General features: G+C 39.7%; 1 protein-coding gene and 1 long non-coding RNA gene across 2 annotated transcripts; one reads left to right on the forward strand and one right to left on the reverse strand.

Moving 5' to 3' along the window:
- Position 1: 1 nt before the first annotated feature.
- Positions 2 to 14889, forward strand: LOC123876117 (apoptosis-inducing factor 1, mitochondrial-like). Its single transcript, XM_045922260.1, has 16 exons — positions 2 to 263; positions 1251 to 1462; positions 4298 to 4441; positions 4638 to 4698; positions 5562 to 5698; positions 6286 to 6413; positions 6812 to 6999; positions 7740 to 7925; positions 8312 to 8470; positions 9212 to 9294; positions 9972 to 10097; positions 10644 to 10820; positions 12332 to 12447; positions 13437 to 13560; positions 13909 to 14033; positions 14787 to 14889. Exons 1-16 carry the CDS (start codon positions 164 to 166, stop codon positions 14800 to 14802), a joined length of 2082 nt encoding a protein of 693 aa, XP_045778216.1. The 5' UTR covers positions 2 to 163; the 3' UTR covers positions 14803 to 14889.
- LOC123876135 lies at positions 1844 to 18533 on the reverse strand. Its single transcript, XR_006798265.1, has 3 exons — positions 18522 to 18533; positions 5464 to 5467; positions 1844 to 2002 (listed from the first exon to the last, which is right to left on the reverse strand). It is a non-coding gene; the product is annotated as an uncharacterized LOC123876135 (long non-coding RNA).
- Positions 18534 to 21404: the final 2871 nt, after the last annotated feature.

The following is a 21404-nucleotide window of genomic DNA, read 5'->3' on the forward strand; positions in this document are numbered from 1 at the left end:
ATTCGAATTTTCAATCAACGTCAAACGAACTTCAAAATCAAATCAAAATGAACAAATTTTTATCCGTATCCAAAATAACGTAAATCCGTAATATTTTTGTACAAAACTTAAAAATTTTAGTCGTCCAATTGTAAGAAACTACCAAGTTAAAGAAAACTACAAAATGTTAAATGGAACTCTTCGATACTGCAGTCACATAAGATGTTTCAACCCTGTGATTGCTGTAACTAACAACGGGTTTCTCGAGGCTGCTACTTTATTTGGTATGATATATTTTCTATCTAGTCTCCTTTTTAACTCCTAAACGCATCCCCAACCTCACTTCAAGAAGCCCTCAGGAACCTGGGCGGTCTATTCGGCTTCTGGAGCGAGCTTGGATGGCTGGAATGAAGACTTCGGCGGGGACGGGCAACGCACGCACAACAAACAGAAACGTTTAAGGGTCTGACCGCGAAATTTAAATTTAATTTGGTTTTTCGCTATTTGTAAACTAATACGACGAAGTACCTTATGGCATTCTAATAGCGCCAATGGGCAGTACCATCTCCATAGGTTTAAGTTGGTACCTATATAAAAATCTTAGTTGAAAGTGTACACTGTCCAGTTTAAGAAATTTAATAGTTTAGAGAGTTCGGAAAACCGGTAGTGGCATGGAAAAATCCCTACAAGAGACCTATATGTCCAGCAGTGAATATCTATGGGTGGATGATGATGAATAAGAAGCTCTTATTAAGTCGCTTTTCCATGATCCAACCTGGGGCTCGAACCCGGGACATGGTCCAAGCAGAATAAGCTAGCCACCAGACCAACGAGGTACAGTCAAAGGCCATAAGTCATTTAGCACCTATATGATCATACTAGAGGATGCCCGCGATTTCGTCCGTATGGATTTAGGTTTTCAAAGATCCCGTGGGAACTCTTTGATTTTCCGGGATAAAAAGCCTATGTCTATCCCCGGGATATAAGCTAACCCTGTACCAAATTCCGTCAGAATCGGTTAAACTGTTGGGCCGTGAAAAGGTAGCAGACAGATAGACAGAGAGACACACTTTCGCATTTATAATATTAGTATGGATTCACGTGGTAAGCACATGCGTTAGGTGTGCGTGGCGTGTTTATAGAAAAGGTCATAAATGCGACAGGTTTTTGATGCAATAGTTTCGCGCAATTGCTCTTACTCGGATTCTAAGGCCGACCGTACAATACCTAGTTGTTCATTAAGGCTAATGTCATTTCTATCTCTCGTACAGGAAGTTTAAGAAACTATTCAAACAAGGGCGGTTGCTGCAAAGACATAGCCCCGACTCAAGGCAAGAACGTAGAACCGTGGCCCAAGACTGACCCGATGGCGTCCGCGTGGCGCCCAGAGTGCCCCTGTGAGCCCCAACCGCCAAATTATGACCCCTACAGGATCAAAGTACCAGATGTTGTCGTTCCACCGCTTCCTCCTAGCAATGCGAAGGTAAATGTTAAAACTCAGTAGGTAGGTAACTCTTGTACATACAAAAATTATTTTATTCAGATATATAAGTTAGCCCTTGACTACAATCTCACCTGGTGGTAAGTGATGATGCAATCTAAGATGGAAGCGGGCTAACCTGGAAGGGATATGACAGCTTTAATTAAGCCCATACCATACTCCTTTGGTTTCTACACGGCGTCGTACCGGAACGCTAAATCGCTTAGTGGCGCGGCTTTGCCGGTAGGGTGGTACTAGCCACGGCCAAAGTCTCTCACCAGACCAGATAATTAAAAAATTCTAAGCCCCTTGCTGGAAATCAAACCCGGAACCTCCCACTAATAAGACCGCGCTTACCACTGCGCTAGGGAGGTCGTTAAAATATTGTACATCGACCTTTAGAAAGGGATTTCGGCGTCGTAGAGCGTTGTCTCTATCACTCATACCTATGTGACGTTTTGTCGGTCTCAACGACAGAGACAACGCTCTATGAAACAGCTATCTCTTTCCAAAAGTCGAAGTACAATATTTCCTACCGGTTGCCTGTACCTACCAAACTAACGGCCGAAACTAAATCACACTAATATTATAAAGGCGAAAGTTTGTATGTGTGTGTGTGTGTGTGTGTGTGTGTTTGTTACTCCTTCACGCAAAAACCACTGGACGGATTTGGCTGAAATTCAGAATGGAGATAGATAATATCCTGGATTAGCACATAGGCTACTTTTTATCCCGGGAAATCAAAGAGTTCCCACGGGATTTCAAAAAATCTAAATTCACGCGGGCGAAGTCGCGGGCATCGGCTAGTAATAAATAATAAATAATCAGTGCATCCGTTATAGTATTATAAGACTACCGTGAAAGCTTTGCCCTTATGCCATTGCATATTTCAACCAAGATGGCAGAAAGATTGCGTATTAAAATTTTTGTTACTTTCTCAAACAAAGTTTGCCAGGATACTCTTGCGACATCTTTAAACTTTAATCGTAAAATAAGTGCGTTAGACGAAATCAGAGCCCGTAAAATTTAATTTCTAATGAAATCCAGCTTGTGCTTTCTTCATCAGTGGACGGTGCTGTGGCAGACCTCGCACTCGGGTCCACCGGGAGACCAGCAACATGGTCACGGACCTTACCAAAATTATCCGGACCAAAATCCACACGGCCAAGAAAAACAAAGCGAAGAAGACCCTCCTCCCAGTACGGGATTTTTTGGGTTCTTAAAGGGTCTGTTTGGGGGTAAAGCGAAATCGAAAGGAGAAGGAGAGGTTTCTATGGTCGGGAAAGAGAGAACTATATGGCACTTTGGTAAGAAAACTTTCCTAATTATAACTTCCAGGAGAAAAACCCAAGAATTAATGCAGAAATCTGAAAAGCACTTAACATCGTTAATTAACAAAATCAAGGGGGAATTCGTCAAACGCACTTAAAAATGACTTTAAAACTCCCTCATTTATCAATCCTGAACTTCGACAATTCTTTGGCAGGAGACACCGAGCGATCCAAAAGACTTGTTCAAAACTTCCGCTGCCTTTGAGAACACTGCTAATTCAATGCTAGATTTGTTCCACAATTCTCCCGTTCTACACCCCGATTACTGGAGGGAGAGTGAGAAACTCCCTTCCGCACCTCAGGATGTACAAAGTTCGTTGCCAAGGCTTGGCTATCATGGGAAAAACAAGTACAAATACGCTTTCCACGAACCGTGGAAGCCATTGGATAGACTGACATTACTCTCTCAAGCTGAAAAAGAAGAGCTTGAATGCCAAAAACAGGAGCTTGAGCCAGAAGAATTTACAGAAACTGAGAAGTGTTGACGGAATGTTGTTAAAAATACGGGCTCTGATTTGAAATAAAAAAATTAAATTTAAGTTTATTTTTAATATCTAAAGATGTCGCTTGAATGAATAAATAAATACATTTTTTAATTCTTAGTTTTTCTTTTATTAGAGGCGAAAGCCCAAGCCAAAACCTTCTTATATTCTAGACTGGATCATACGCCAGAAACTTTATCAATTTTTTTTTCGTAAATTACCTAAGGGACAAATAAGTAGGCAGAAAATACAGATGGGATCGAAATTATTTGAAGAATAAATTCTAAATAGAGCCTAATTCTAATTCCTCTGAAACTCAAGCACTTTCTATTTTGAGTTTTTTTCTTCACCATTTAATAAATTAAAGATCCTTGTTATAATTGATCAATCAATCAATCAGCCTGTTTGCGTCCACTTCTGGACATAGGCCTTCTCAAGAGCGCGCCACCATACTCCGTCTTCCTCATTCATCCCACTAACTTCTTAAGGTCGTTACTAATTGGTTAGAAACAATTATTGTAAATCCATCCCATGTGTCTGCACCTTATCAAGCCTGTCTTTTTAAAAAAAAGATAGGTAGGTAAGTTCTTCCACCAGTTTGAGGTTTAAAATTTTTACAAGAATCAGCCAGGAGCTTGATAGGCTCTCTATAAAAAATTGTCTTTGCAAATGGAACGATGGAGTTCAACGCGTACCAAAGGAGTTTGCGACAAACGTACAAACAGACAGACAGACAAGAAAGTGATCCTATAAAGGTTCCATTTTTCCTTTTGAGTTACGGAACCCTAAAAAACAATCGGCAGAGTGCTCGATAGGTTCTCTATAAAGAATTGCCTTTGCAAACCACACAGCCCATGATGGAGTTCACCCGTACTAAAGGCGTTTGTTGCGACAAACGGACAGACAAACAACAAAGTGATCCTATAAGGGTTCCGTTTTTCCTTTTGAGGTATGGAACCCTAAAAAAGAATCAGCAAGGTGCTCGATAGGTTCTCTATATAGAATTGCCTCTGCAAACCTCACAGCCCATGCTGGAATGCACGCGTACAAAGGGACCCTGTTCCGTAAAGCCGGTACCAGACCCTCCGCCGTGCCCTCCGCCGCCGCCGCCTCCCTTCCCTTGGATATACGTCTGGTCCGTGCTATCGTTCTTCGGACTTATGGGATTGGTAAGTCCATGGTAATCTTTATAGTTGTAATACAACCTGTCATATTAAATGAAAGTCAATGTAGTTATTTGCTAGTTAGTATTTATATCCACAAAGGTTTCTACAAGTACTAGGTACCTAATGGTACCTAGAACCAACCTACTTAATTACCTACAGCCTAAATAAATGAGCAATGAACACAAAAGTTTTTTTACAGATATACCAGTTATTTCTATGGAAGGATGAGCATGATAGATTCAATGCGCGCGTTGTGACTTGTAAGTTTTTGAAAAATTTATCAACATGCATGAAGAGTATGTTCCTGCGATAGTGGTGCGGTGCGGGAGGGGTGTGCCGTGTGATGGAGTGACTCGAGAGCTCAGTGATTGGTCAACTTGTGACAACTGTCACCCTCCCGCATCGCTCCACCCTCAGAATAAACAAGGCGATTCTAAAATCACAGTTCACGACAGTAACAAGATGTCGAGGCTTTACCTCGACACTGGCGGGCGTCAAATGTTACCTACATTTGGCACTAGGTAGGCTATGAAACGACTAGTAGCGATTTCACGTCATCCCTAGCCTACTACTTATTTGACAGATGTCGATTCAGGATAAAAAACCGGCCAAGTGCGAGTCAGACTCGCGCACTGAGGGTACCGTACTCGGGTATATTTTCCAACATTTTGCACGATAAATCAAAAACTATCATACATAAAAATAAATAAAAATCTGTTTTACAGGTCTGTGTATAGGTAAAGCCCTTTCATATGATACCCCACTTGGTATAGTTATCTTACTTTGAAAATTGAAACACATTTTTTTTTTAAAGATGTAACCACAAATTCGCGGTTTTCAGATTTATTCCTGTAGGTGTGCTATAAGACCTACCTACCTGCCAAATTTCATGATTCTAGGTCAACGGAAAGTACCCTATAGGTTTCTTGACAGACACTACAGACAGACAGACAACAAAGTGATCCTATAAGGGTTCAGTTTTTCCTTTTGAGGCACGGAACCCTAAAAACCGAGAGTTTCCTCACTCTACTTGAACAATCTGGCTTACTGCCACAGGAGCCTACTCAGCATATGTATCCCTATGTCTTTTTTGTCCTAATTTTAACGGCCAGTTTTCATAAAGGGCGCCCTCGACGGAAAATAAGGCGTCCGTTCCACAGCGAAGACCTCCCTGCGTGTGTGCAGTACCTTATCATAGGCACCGGTGCTGCCGGCTGGGCTGCCTACCGCGCCATCATGGAACACGACAAGACTGCGAAGGTGATGCATCTCCTAATACTTGCTTCCCACGGTGCGTGATAGGGACGGATACAGACCAGCCCGCACTGACGCGACGCACATAGTCCGTGGTAGCGTAGATACGTCCATTGCTAAGCGTCCGATCCGAGCGGTGACTTCAAAATGACTTCGAATCTTAAGACCCACATAGAATGACACACACCGGCGGAAGAGCTTTGTGCGTGGTGCGTGGGTGTCCGCCCGTGCGTGATTAACCGCAGAATCACGCACTGTGGGTAGCTGGTATTACATGTAGGGTTTAATACAAGATTTTACATGTCACCATCATATCATCCTGTGGACATCCACAGTTGAACATGATATTTCCATTAGAGCACTACCACACCCTCCCTTGCCTTCTCATCCATCAGCTTCCCAGCACTTTATATTGCCAAAAACAATTGGGACATGCCGTGAATCGAACCTTGGATGGGGAGACTAGACTATTACTGCATTTTTGAAGCTCATTAGATCCTATGGCGTTTTTTTGCCAGAGCTAGGCTATTAAATTAATAATCATGCATGCTTACACAAATATGTAAGATGGGTTTCAATCAAGCATATTTTAGGTTTTCTTCATCACAAAAGAGGACTGCCTGCCTTACAACCGCATGCCAATGTCGAAACATATGTGGTGGAACCATGACCCCCCTGATATGAAGAAGCTGAACTACGTTGAAGACTTGAAGAGGAAGACGTGAGTTTTTGTCATATTTGATAGAGTTCAGTTTTGACATCTTGTGGTTAGGTGAGTTTGGGAAATAATACGTACTAAATACTGTGTTATATAAAAACTTCAACCAAAAATCTCATTCGCAATGCAAAGGAATTTTGTTTACAAGCTAAAGGTATAAATAGGTACATAAATGACAGTAAGATGAAAACAACTGAATGCTAACCTATACCGCACATCATACATCATCAGAGATTTTTTCCTTTACATGTGCTATAAGACCTACCTACATGCCGAATTTCATGATTCTAGGTCAATGGGAAGTACCCTGTAGGTTTCCTTGACAGACATGACAGACTATAAAGGTTCCGTTTTTCCCTTTGAAGTGCGGAACCCTAAAAATGAAGAAACAAAGTTTTCAGGATGTACTACGCCGATTGCAAATCCTTCATGGATCCGATAGCGTTCTACCGCAAGAAGACTGGCCCGGCGGTGTCCGTGGCGACAGGCTGGTGCGTGCTGCGCGTAGACGCCGACGACCACGTGGCCTGGATCAAGACCTTGTGCGGGGAACAGCCGATGTACTACGAGAGGTGTCTTATGGCCGTTGGTAAGTGTCTTGAAAGTCAGTACCTTTACCTTAGTGTAGGAGAAAGGCTACCATCAAGCATTGATTCAGAAGGTTTCTCACGCACGCCACCATCCTGATGATATCAAGATTCAAGACCTTGTGCGGGGAACAGCCGATGTATTTATTATGAGAGGTGTCTTATGGCTGTTGGTAAGTGTCTTGGAAGTCAATTTTAAGGTACCTTGACTTGCGTGTACGAGAAAAATTGACAAGGATAACTAAAGAAGGATTGTCAAGACTCAAGAATACCGCAATCCTGGTCCCTGAGTATGTCTCTGTATGTGCGAGGAACAGCTGATGTACTACGTAAGGTGCCTTATGGCTGTCGGTAAGTGTATTGAAATTTACGGTTTTTGTTCTCTTGAAAGTACCTTTACTTTGTCACGGACTCCACAAACCTGAAGATGTCATGTGTTCTGGATCAAACACCTTGTGCGAGGAACAGCCGATGTACTATGAGGTGTCTTATGGCTGTTGGTGTCTTGAAAGTCCTTTACCTGAGTGTACGAGAAAGGCAATCATCAAATCATTCGTACGAAACTTTTCTGCTGATCGCTTCTGATACAAACTGCTAAAGTACCTATGGTCAAACAATTCCTCAAACACTCTCCTTTATAAAGGCGTTACACACAAAGAGAGTTTATAGCTCTGCGGTGCTCTCGGCTTTCCAACTTACACTTACAAGTTGGGTCTTAACTCATAACATTGATTATCCACAGGAGCAAAACCCAAGAACCTGGACATATTTAAATCAGCTCCGAAGTTTGTAAGAGAGCGCGTGCAAACGCTCCGCACCATCCGAGACCTGGAAATGGCGTACCGCAAGGTGAAGGCGGCCAAACACGTGGTCATACTGGGCGGCGGCTTCCTGGGCAGCGAACTGGCCTGGTATCTGGCCAGGATGAGTAAGATATTATAAACCAGCTACAACAGCGATGCAGAGAGATATGCCCCTACAAGGGATCTATGCCCAGCAGGAGCGTCTATCCTTGATAGAGCGGTTGAGCGGTTGATGATGATGATACCCGACTGATTTGGCAAAAAAATACCCTTTTGGCTTTTGACTTTTGACTAAGCTCTACCCGTCTAATTTTGGACCCGTCTGGGCTTCTTTTTAATGGGCTTCTGTTAGTAACGCGGCGCCAAAGACACTGACGCTAAAATCTCTCCGTACTCCAGAGGATTATCTGGGCAAATCACGAAATGCTGACGTTTGGGCCTCGGCTATGACCTATCATCAATGATCTATGATGGTGACCTATGATGATCTATGATCGATGTATCTCCCCAGGCAAGGAAGTACAGCGTCACGACGACGAAGAAGAACAGCCCATTGAATTCGTCCAGATGGTCAAAGATAAGGGGATCCTAGCGGGCATTCTGCCCGAATACCTCGCCGAGTGGGCGGCTGAGAAGATCAAAGGCGAAGGTGTAACCGTAATGCCCAAGAGTAAGATATATTTTACTTTACGAAGTGTAGAAAAATATCCGACCATAACTTTTTTTAACCTTTAAAAATTAGGTCTTAAACTTAAATTCTTGGAAAAGATAGTCTATGTCTAGCATAGACATAATCGCTCGTTCCCACTAGTTCAACTGATTAGTTCAACCATTGAACCAGTGGGATGGTAATTATCAGCGACGTCTTATCAAATGTTAAAACCCTCGCTTAGTAAGGGAGCTTGTATGAAATACATGGATGTAACGTCATAAACATCTGATCTGACGTACCTAATTTGATATAGTTTTGTTGATAAATCGATAATTTAAAATGGTTAGCATTGGGGAGCAAACAGAATGATTCAAATAGTTTATGTTTATGCTATCCTTATATGTCAGCCTATTGTTACAATAGATTGAATTGGGCTCATGTTCATGTTTCTTGGCACGTAGGTATGATTTGAACGTAATCTTTGAAAGAGTAGGTAATTTAAAATTGTCTCGGTAAACCTTGTTTTACTAAGCCCATTGCTTCAATAAGTCAAACGAAAGTTTATACTTACCTACTTAGGTTGTGTTTTGTGGTATTTTTTTTTTAAATTCTTACCTTAAATAGTGGTAAACTAGGTTACCTTGAATCCTTGACAAAAAGTAATGGACGGTAAAAATAAACAGCCGGACCGTGCCATTCTAAATAGAACCTTTGCAGTAAAAATGCAAAATGTAGAGCAATGTGAATCCTCAATTGCAGCTCAAGTATATGACGCGTTCCAGTCAGAGGACGGGCGGCTCCAGTTGACCTTGTCTAACGGATCTTCACTAGTCACTGATTATGTTAGTAACATTTCACAAACTACGAGCTTATTTTGCTTTTATAATACAGGGTGCTTATTTTTCTATAATAAATGCAGGATGTTATCAGAACGCAAGCAAAAACGAAGACAAGTGATAGTACTGATGACGATTAATGATAAGTAGATATCGGAATATATGCATGTTGCATATTTTATTACTTTTTAGGGTTTCGTACCTCAAAAAGAAAAAAGAACTCTTATACTTTATTGTCTGTCTGTCTGTCTGTATATAGGGTAGGTACTACCCGTTGACCTAGAATCATGAAATTTGGTAGGACCTACCTGCCAAACAGGTCTTTATAGCACACGTAAAGAAAAATCTGAAAATCATGAATTTATGGTTACATCCCATCCCAAAAAAAATTAAAATATGATAAAAAAATTACCCGACCGGAATACCCACTAAACCCCAGCGGTGCTCTTACACGCAGTTCTTGACAGACACAACAGACGAACAGACGGACAGACAGACAGACGGACAGACAGACAGACAACAAAGTGATCCAATATTGGTTCCGTTTTTCCTTTTGAACCTTAAAAATGGCGCCAAATTTTAAGTCCTATCCAATAACGTCACTTGACGTAGAGAGGTCATTTTTCAGCTTAACAATATGCTTCTTAATCTTACCACGAAAGCTCATGGGTTTTTCCGTCCAGGTGCTGGTGGCACTAGGCGCAGAGCCGCGAGAGGAGCTGGCTGAACCGTCATTCCTGGAGCTCGACCGCGTGAACGGCGGGTTCCTCGTCAACACGGAGTTGGAGGCTAGAACTCATCTGTATGTGGTGGGTAATATTGTAAATTAATTAGTATTATAAATAAAATAAAATAAAAATATTTCTTATTCAATTAAACTTTTACAAGTACTTTTGGATCGTCAAATGCATCTACCACTGGTTCGGAAGAAAGAAACCAGCAGGAAACTCAGTGGATACTCTTTTCACGTTATGTATGAAAGTAATCATATAGTACAAAATGCCTGAAAGTTCTCCATAATGTTCTCAAATGTGTGTGAAGTCTGTGTTGAACAGCGTGGTAGACCATGAACAAAACCGTTCTCATTCTGAGAGGAAACCCATGCTCTGTAGTGAATGATGATGATATATGCGAAAGTATGTCTATCTGTCTGCTAGCTTCTCATGGCCCACCTGTTCAATCGATTCTGATGAAATGTGGTGTAGAGTTAGCTTACATCCTGTCCGTCCTACCTTTTCCTCATAGCCTGACAGCCAGACACAGAATCAAACAGTCCCCACGTGATTCTTAAAAGCCCAACCGTTAAACCGATTTTTCTGAAATTTAGCATGAGATTCAGGTAAGATTTATTTCAGGCCGGAGACGCAGCAAGCCTCTATTCTCAATGGAAGGACACTCGTCTTCGCATGGAGCACTATGGAAATGCGCAGGAACAGGGCTACATTGCCGGAGCCAATATGACCGGCTACTGGACCCCTTGCAATATGGAGCCACACTTCTACTTCCGCCTCGGTGATTCTTTGGACGTGGAGGTCAGTTACACAACATATAGTCGGATTACGCAACAAAGTTTTGCGGTGTGGTTTATGAAGCGGGTTATATTGAGACTTCTCTGACGAATTAAGGCGTTGAAGACCCCAGGTTACCTAAGCAAGCAAGTTAGCTTAAATTACTGAAGCTTAAGTATCAATGGACAGGTCATGAAAGTTGTAAGACTTTGACTTCTGATTTGTCTTGTCATCACCGATAACGAATTTTATACGCTATATAATATGAACGTAAAGTTTGTGGCATAATGTTATTGGTTTAAGTTTGGTTTGATAAGAAGCTATAAATTCTAGTTACCTTAATTAAAAAAAAAAAGATTCCGACGAATTGAGAACCTCCTCTTTTTTTAGAAGTCGGTTAAAAACTAGAAATTAATTTACCCTGGTAATGCGATTGTTATAGTTATCGTGTACTAAATTGCAAGAGGATTTTGCAAACGTCTCTTGGAACCTTGGTTCATCCATACTAATATTATAAATGCAAAAGTGTGTCTGTCTGTTTTTCTGTCTGTCTGCTACCTTTTCACAGCCCAACAGTGTAACCGATTCTGACGAAATTTAGTACAGGGTTAGCTTATATTCCGGGGACGGACATAGGCTACTTTTTATCCCGGAAAATCAAAGAGTTCCCGCGGGATTCCTAAAGACCCATCCACTTAACCGATTTGTATGAAATTTGGTACCGAAGTAGCTTGCGTCCGTGTAATCCAAATAGGCAACTTTTTATCCCGGAAAATCAAACAGTTCCCACGAGATCTACAAAAATCTAAATCCACGCGGACGAACTCGCGGGCATCCTCTAGTATTTTATAACGGCTTATTTCGACATGGCCAACATATGCAATCGTTCAAGTTTATGTTATAAGTCAAGAAGTTATAGATACGGACTCGACAATCCTTCGATATCGGATCTCCATTTCGACAGATTAATGAGGATACTGTTACAGCCGATATAGATCATAAAATGGCTTCTCTATCAAATGGGAAGGACGGTTTGAGGATTTGTTTCGACATTTTCCCGAGTGATGATCACTATTGGCGATTGTGATTTGTCATCTGGAGATACTCGTGAAAAACCGGCCAGTTAGACTCGCGCACCGAGGGTTCCGTACTCGGGTATTTTTCCGACATTTCGCACGATAAATAAAAAACTGTTATGCGTAAAAATAAATAAAAATCTGTTTTAGAATTTATAGGTAAAGCCCTTTTATATGGATGACCTACTTGGTATAGTTATCTTGATATGAAATTAAAAACTCCCAATTTTCCTCCCTTTTTTAATTGAACTAAAAATATTTTATATTCCAACTATTTTGTCCACTGCTGTACATATACAACTATTCTAAATTTCATTTCATTAGCTTTAATAGTTACTGAAATAATCGACTGTGACAAACAGACGGACAGACAGACGGAAAAAGTAACGTCAGCAAGGGTTCCCATTTTTACCATTTTGGTACGGAACCCTAAAAAAAATGATAGGGATATGTTTGAAGGGTGTGGGCGAAGTGGGCGCCTGCATGCCCACGGTGGCGCTGTTCAAGCCGTGTAACGAGGCGAGCAAGCCGCAAGCGCCGCCAGCCGGCGAGGGAGACAGGCCGTGCTTCAAGAAGTAAGTGCCAAGCTAACTGTCCAAAACCATGGACCAAACCAAAAAATTGTTAACCCCCGACCCAAAAAGAGGGGTGTTGTAAGTTTGACGTGTGTATCTGTGTATCTGTCTGTGGCATCGTAGCTCCTAAACTAATGAATCGATTTTAATTTAGTTTTTTTGTTTGAAAAGTGGCTTGATCGAGAGTGTTCTTGGCTATAATCCAAGAAAATCGGTTCAGCCGTTTGAAAGTTATCAGCTGTTTTCTAGTTACTGTAACCTTCATTTGTCGGGGGTGTTATAAATTTTTAATTTACACTTGTTTATCATATAGTTCAGGCATTTGGTGCTCAAAAAGGGGGTTACCTGGAAAGTTTTCCGGAAGTTTTGATAATTGGTGGTTTTATAGATTTCGACGAGCTCTTTCCGAATTCTCATTTTGCCACCTCGTATCTTTGCCGTTCGCGCCGCCATCTTGGAAAAATGGCGTGCAAAAAAAAAATAGAGTCGATCATAAGCCTTCACTTAATAAACACGTATATACAACGCCGTCTCCGTCATTAATCCACCAACTAAAGAAATATTATATTTCAGTGCGTTTAAATAATAAAATATCACTTGGTTTCACTGTGAAGGAAAACATCGAGAGAAACCTGCATGCCCGAGAGTTCTCCATAATGTAATCCAAGGTGAGCGAAGTCTGCCAATCCGCACTTGACCAGCGTGGTAGACTTTGGTCATAATGATAATAATAATAATTATGATGGTACTAGCCGATGCCCGCGAATAAGTTTTTGAAAATACCCGCGGAAACTCTTTGATTTTTCGTGATAAAAAGTAGCCTATCTCACTTTCCAGGTCTTTAAATAAGTAACTAGGTACCCATGCAAAACATCACATCAATCCGTTGCTCCGTTGCGACGTTATTGAAGCACAAACAAACAAACCAACAGACAAACACACTATAATATTACGGCTTGTAGTGGGTAGTGATTTAATTTATTACACAGGGCTGACGAGTACAAGAACAGGTACAAAAGAGGCTTGCTGTTCTACTTGCGAGACGAAACTATAGTCGGCTTCGTGTTCTGGAACCTTCCCCCCGTGGACGACCGATATGAAGTGGCCACCGAGGTAACGGTCATATTTTTTTGAAACCCTTTTGATTTGCTCTGAAACTCTTTGAACTCGAAGGGTTCCCTACCATATTACAAGAAATAACTCACCTGGTTATAGGTACTATACTAGATACTAGCTGCTGTGCAGTTTTTAACTAATACTCCCCTTTCCCCTCTAATTAAGCGTAAAGCTTGTCCCAGGAGTGGGTACGACAATAGTGCAACGGGTGGGGTTTGAACCGCCGACGTTTCGGAATTCAGTCCGCTCCTCAGTTGAGCTATCGAGGTTTTGAGTCTATAGACTATAGTCATACCTACTCGATAAAGAAGTTTCACTTCAAGAAAGTGTTAATTCTGTTGTCAGATCCTCCGCGCTCGTCCATCGTACAAGGACATCAACTTGATCGCGGAGCTGTTCGGGTTCCCGCAGGCCAAGTGCGACTATAGCAACGAGTTGGCTGAACAAGAGTCAAGCCCTTGCATCAAGAAGTGAGTTCTCCTTTTTACCCGACTGCGGCAAAGCCAAAATGAAGGATTATGATTTTAGCTGTCTATGGATGTATGTTTGTTTCCAGATTCTGTGTGTTCCACCGTAGTGCCTAAACTACTGGGCCGATTTTGATGAATGAGGTCTCAATTGAATCGTTGTAAAGGTCCGGGTGACTGCTATAGTTTATACGAAAAAATTTACCTAACGGATGTTACATTCAAAAAAGTGGAGATTTCCAAAAAAAATTTTTTTGCTATTGTATCGAGTGGGAAGTCAAATGAAAGAGGAGAAAATTCTGAGTTCATTCATAAATATAAATGTACTACGACATTAAAATATACCAAGCGACAGAAAAACAATTTTACCATAGTACTTCAATAACTCTTGTATGTCATAATATTATATTCGGTAATAATTTAAATTATTTTTTACTCTTTAGTGTTTGTCATTATTGAAGTCGTTTTTTTTTAAATCATTTCACAAATAGTGGCCCCACTGTATTAAAATATGCTATACCTGGTTAAAATCCTACTGTTTACTAAGCTATTAAACACCAATCGCAAGCAATTTGCTCTTATATCCATTGAGGAGAACTGGTCTCTATCTCCGAAGATATTCATCAGATCTTCACCAAACTAAAGTAGGTCCCCACCTCCAAAGTATGACCTACAAAGCAAAAAAAAATTACTAACATACAGTCGAATAGAGAACTCCTTTTTTTGAAGTCGGTTAAAAAAATGTTTTTGTTGCAGTTGGCGCTTCGCATAAACTACCTACTGTCGGTCTGAAGTTAAATGAAGAGCTAATATAAAGTTTTTTAGTGATCAAAGTTACAAATAAATTGTTGTGTAAAATTATTACTGTGTTATTATTTTAAAAATAATTCTAAAGGATTTGCTAAACACAACGCGTGATTGGCACGGAAACCGAATTTCTTCGCAAAGCCCTAACAAAATATTATAAACCACTTTAACATGGTTTACCATTTGTACGTTTGTAGGATTCTTTAATTCAATTATTAGCTATACAAACCTACGCTTCAATTATTATGTATACAAACCACCTATAGGTGGTTGATATATATAATATTTCAATTATTATACTACTAATATACTATAATAATAATTGAATAATTGAATAATTAAAGCGGTGATAAGTGGTTAAGAAGTCAGCCTCCTATTTGGGGGTCCGCTATTCGATCCCGGGCATGCATCTCTAACTGCAAAAAATTTCAGAACTGAGTTTGAAATCTATAGAGCGAGCGCACTTTGACTTTGCTTAGACTATTAACATGAGACACTATTAAAATGAGACAGCGTTATACCGCTGGCCTAAAAAACGTGCGCTCTATACATTTGAACCTTAGGGCCGGCGCACATATTACGGCGGAGCGCAGCGCAGAGCACTTTTCACAGTCAAAGTATTATCGACATTGTCCTCATTGAAATAATATCTAAAATCAATTGTGCATCTGTGCGGATACTCGCGCATCCCCGCGCGTGCTCGCGCATTCTCTGGTACAAATTCGCGTAATGTGTCACTCGATCAGAAAACTTCGCGGGCATGTTCTGCGCTGCGCTCCGCCATAATATGTGCACCGGTGCGGCCCTCAGTATCCATGACAAAGATCTGACATTAAAAGACTCTTGATTCATTAAGGCCTCATTTACACGAGAGCTTTTTAACGTTAAAAAATCGTTGACGTGTCAGCATAAACTTGGAATACGTCATTTGCATTATTTGGACGCTTTTTTAACGGAAGTTAAAAAAGTTCTCGTGTAAATGAGGCCTGACTGACTCATCAATGCTCAACTCTAAATTTTGGACCTAGAAAGCTGAAATGTAGCACAGAGGTTCCCTGTATAGTGTAAATAAGTAATAAGGCTGGATTTTTTTGAAATTCCCACGGGAGTAGAGCCGCGGGCGATCCCTGGATATTAATATACGTAATGAAATCGTAAGTAGGTTCCTGAACTTTTAATCTTTGTATGGCTTTGGTTCCTGCTTATATGACTTTTTGCGAAATTCATTACTGGAATTGAAAAGTAATCAAGTGAAGCCGTGTAAACAAACATCTACCTACATTCCCATTTCCCTCTCACGTCAGAGAAAATGAAAATATTGCTTGTGTGTGAAAATCGATGTTTTTAGGGTTCCGTACCTCTAAAGGAAAAAAGGAACCCTTTTAGGATCACTTTGTTGTTTGTTTGTCTGTCTGTCTGTCATGTCTGTGAAGAAAACCTATCCATACTTTCTATTGACCTAGAATAAATTTCACAGTCGCTGATGGTTCCTCCCTGTGTTGAGGACAATACGCAGATAAACTTTCAGCTTTTCTATACTAATATTATAAAGAGGAAACCTTTGTATTTTTGTATTTTTGTATGTTTGTATTGAATAGGCTCAAAAACTACTGGACCGATTTCAAAATTTCTTTTACCATTACTTAGAGGGATTCTTCCGAATCCGTATAGGCTATATTTTATCCCGGAAAATAGATAGGATTTTTCGTGGTAGTGTCCACCCGTGCGAAGCCAGGGCGGGTCGCTAGTATAAAATAACGAAGGTCTGGCACGCGTTGGCTCCTAGTCCATGAGCAACCCATCGATAAATATATCGATTGATTATATTAATTTTATACCAGTTACTGTCTAGTACCTACATACCTACCTCATATTTTGAAAAATCGAGCAGTTAAAACAAAGTATGGGCACTATAGCTTTATTTTATCATTTTAATCCAAAAGTTTCTTCTAAACGAATTATAATTTTCCAGCAAGGATCATTAAGTTAATTTTCTTAATGCGCTTTATCTTTTTGAGAGGGACTAACTTTTATAAGTTTTGGCGTGATTTTGTATAAAGGCCCGGAGAAACACGACGCGGATGCGACGTGTCCAACGCGGCTCCTAGAAGTTCTAATACGAGAAACTTTAAGAACTCAAACTCAAAACATTGACTTAAAACTAGCCAATGCCCGCGACTTCGTCCGCGTGAATTTAGGTTTTCAAAATTTCGTGTAAACTCTTTGATTTTTCCAGGATAAGAAGTAGCCTATGTGTTAATCCATTGTGTAAATTACCTCCATTCCAAATTCCAGGCAAATCCATCCAGTAGTTTTAGCGTGAAAGAGTAACAAACGTACACACACATACTAGTAGTGTGATAGTGTGATGTGATATAGTGTGGTAGTTACCGTTGTACACTTTTTGATTGTTAATTTATTGGAGACAAATGGTGATCATTACGTTAACTTAAAGCTACGAAGGATCCAAACGCGCCCTGGTCTGAGAAGAGCCCACAACAAGCTCAGCCGGGTATTCTGTTGGATTCTTGTAAGGAATTTCGCACGCCACGGTACACCCATGACCACAATTACACCTGATGGAAAGTGGTAATGTGGCCTAAAATGGGACGCGTTTACTTAGAAGATGTATGTTCACTCTTGTTTTGAAGATACCCGGATTATAATTGGTAGGAAACACAGCGCTTGCTATCTGTTGGGACCTTAGATACTTATTGTATTAGATTAAGTCTAATCTTGTTTATATAAACTCAGAACTCACTCAGTCCCGGCCGAAACGACCTTCAAATAAAGGATCATTTCCCTTGGTTGATTGAATTAGAGGATTTTTTTAAGTATCAACTCGAGTTATTTCATAGGTAGATAATGTTTTCCTCTGTTAAAGTAAAGTTTAATTTTTTAAACCGCACATAACTCCCTACCTACCTGCCAAATTACATGATTATAGGTCAACAAGAAGTACGTACCCTATAGGTTTTCTTGACACGATAGACGGATAGACGGACAGACAGACAGACAACAAAGTGATCCTAAGTAAGGGTTCTTTTTTCCTTTTGAGGTTTGGAACCCTAAAAACAGCAATATTAGAGCAGCTCTATGCTCGGTATCATCTATCTATATCTATATTCTATACATCTATACATATAATAAAATTGTAGAAAAGTGGTGTCTGTACAATGGAAATATACAAAAAAAAGTAGCAGGGGTTGTTATTATATCGATGCCGAACCCGAAATTGTAATTACCTAATCGGTTCATAAATAAAAAAGTTATGTCAATTTAAAGAATCACGGCGAACATTTTTAACGTACAGAGTACCTACTCGCCTCGCGCCCCGAAAAGTCACTATTCCACGCGAACGAAGTCGCGGGCACAGCTAGTTTAAAAATAATAAAGTTTAAAACAAAATTAGACTTGCTAGTTATAATTTCACCCAGCTATTTACCTACTTTTAGTTTCGTTTAAATGTCTCAGCTGTCGGTAATTGCGGCTCACCGTACGTCTTCCACAAGCGGCATTGTTTTCTGGGACTCAATTAACTCACAATTAAGAAACGTAGAACATTCATTTACACAAGAAAATTACTCGTTTAGATCCAAAGGCACCTAAAGGGAAAGGAAAGAAACCTCTCTAGAAATTATAATATGGAACTTTGAATTAAAAAGGCACGGCTATGTTTAGAACTTTATGCTGAGTCTAACTTAGCTTGCGACAAACAGCAAGTACAATGTTTGGTTTACCTGAAATTCACACCTGTAGGTACTAGTCAACATAGCCGTGGTTTTAGGGGTCCAAATCCACTACGATAAACATATTATATAAAAAGGTAAAAAAGCCTATGTCCGTTTCTGGAATGCAAGATGCAAGCTATCTCTGAAAAGTTCCAAATTTTGGCTAAGAAAATGGGCGGTGATTAAGGTAATTTATGTAGAAATACAGACAGACACAATTTCCCTTTATGTTATTAGTATGAATAGGGATTTTCAGTCTACTTTTCTCATTTAAACGCTGCTTTACAACAATTTTAGGGTTCCGTACCTCAAAAGGAAAAAACGGAACGGAACGGAAACAATAGCCTATGATGGGGTAACTATTACGCTAACCGAAAGAACTAAAAATCTTGGCGTGATATTGGACGGCCATTTATCGTGGGCAAGTCACATTAATGAAGTGAGTAAGCGCATGCACTACTCCCTTCACTCCTTGAAACGTTTGCAGAATTTCCTTCCTCTTAAAACTAAAATCTTACTCGCACAATCTCTTCTGCTTCCTCTCCTAGATTACGCCGATGTCTGCTATTTAGATGCAACCGAGGAGCTGCTTGATAAACTAGATCGCCTTCAGAATTTGTGCATCCGTTTTATTTTCGGATTGCGCAAATTCGACCATGTTTCTCAATTTCGAAATAAGTTAAAGTGGCTCCCTATTCGACTTCGCCGGAATACTCATATTCTCACGCTACTCTTTAAGATTTTAAATTCATCCTCCCCCTCTTACTTGCGTGAGCGCTTCAACGAAGCCGCTCCTCGGGTGATGCCAGTGCGTTCGTGTGTCAAGTTAAACTCACTTGCAGTTCCCCCTTACAACACTATATTTTATGCTAAATCTTTTACGGTACTCGCAACTCGCCTTTGGAACTCACTACCTGACAGTATTTTTAAAAATAACCCTTCCATCAGCACCTTCAAACTTCGTCTGAAACAGCACTATCTTTCCTCTCTGTCATAACATATTGTTTACATATATTTATCGGTATATATTATAAGATATATTTATGACTATAAGTATATATTTATGTATTAAGGTATATATGTTTTTGTAAGTCTATTTTAATATATAAATATTTGTAAGTATATATTATAACATAATATCTACTATATTTATTTTTTATTTTTCATGATTACTGTCTATCTTTGCTGTACCTATTCTACTCCATTTACAACCTCTCGCACTGCCAAGGGTCACTGGTAGAGATCTCTTATAGAGATAAGTGCTTCCCTGTCCACTTTTTCTTTCCTTTTATTTATATTGTTACAACTTTCTGGTACAAATAAATAAAAAAAAAAAAAAAAATTAAAATGTATTTCAATTTTCAAAGTAAGATAACTAGAATACCAAGTGGTGTATCATATTATGAAAGGGCTTTATCTGTACATTCTAAAACAGATTTATATTTATTTTTATGCATAATAGTTTTTTATTTATCGTGCAAAATGTTGGAAAAAATACCCGAGTATGGAACCCTCAGTGCGCGACTCTGACTCGCACTTGGCCGGTTTTTTATTTAAAAAAAATAGGAACTAACCCCGTCAAGGCGAGTATAGTCCCCCTGAATCGAATGTAAAGAAAGAATCAACTCTACGTTAGGTCTTAACCTCAACTTAAGTAAATATACTCTACCTATTGTGATCAATGTTAATCTATACTAATAAATAAAATTGGAGTGTCTGTCTGTAATTTCGAAATAACTACCACATATTAAAGTCATATGGTTATTTGAACGATACCATAACTGAATCACACGTTTTTAAAATTTTTGTCTGTCTGTCTGTCTGTCTGTCTGTCTGTCTGTTTGAAAAGGCTAATCTTCGGAACGGCTGAACCGATTTTAACGGGGTTTTCACATACAAGTAGAGGATTGACCAGGGTTTAGCATAGGCTACTTTTTTAACCGACTTTCAAGAAGGGAGTTGTGTTTTTCTACTTATGTACACTGAAATCTCCGAGATTTCTGAACCGATTTGCGTCATTTCTTTTTTAATCGATAGAGGAACTTTGCAACATTGTTTCATAAAAAAATTTGGATTCCAACTCTTCAACCCTGATGCTGCAGGGGATCTGACCAATCCACGCGTGCGAAGCTGCGGGCATCAGCTAGTTAGGCAAATAAAACAGAATAAGTAAGTAAGTTGTACAAAATAAATAAAATATCCGTTTTATAGGAGAATGTTTAGAAAAGTAATTTGCACATAGTTTTTACAAAGCTTATGTTTAATAAGCTAACGAGGGTCTTGCGGTGTTTTAACTTTTAAATAGTTTATTTTCCTCTCAAACAAGTTAAAGCCGTGTAAACAAGGATTTTCCAGCATTAAAGCTAGTTTTTATTCTCATGATAAAGGAAAATACGCCTGAAACTGAGTCTTTACTGGTCTTTAAGCTTGTATTATGGAACCTTACTTTGAAAAATGTTAATAGGAGCTTAATCTTGTTTTTCAAACTTCCTTTATTCCTTTAAGAAAATCCAAGAATGGGTTAACTACCCATTCTTGGATTTTCTTAAAAGAATAAAGTTGTTAATACCGAGTAGGCTGGTAAGTAGGTTCTTATCAAAAATCAAAGAGATCACACGGGATTAAAAAAACTTAAACCACTCGGACGAAGTCCCGGGCTTCATTCTAATAGATCGATGCATCGCGCACTGTGCAAGTACAAGGTCACAGACCTTTTACTGGACGGAGTATTGTCTTAAAGCGGTCCCCTTTGGCTCGAAGTGATATATAATTATTGGGTTAGGTTCAGCGCCTTTGATGTCACTTAAACTTCAGCAACTTTAAAGGATTACTTAAA

The sequence above is a fragment of the Maniola jurtina genome, chromosome 21 (assembly GCF_905333055.1).
Source record: "Maniola jurtina chromosome 21, ilManJurt1.1, whole genome shotgun sequence".
Lineage (NCBI taxonomy): Eukaryota > Metazoa > Arthropoda > Insecta > Lepidoptera > Nymphalidae > Maniola > Maniola jurtina.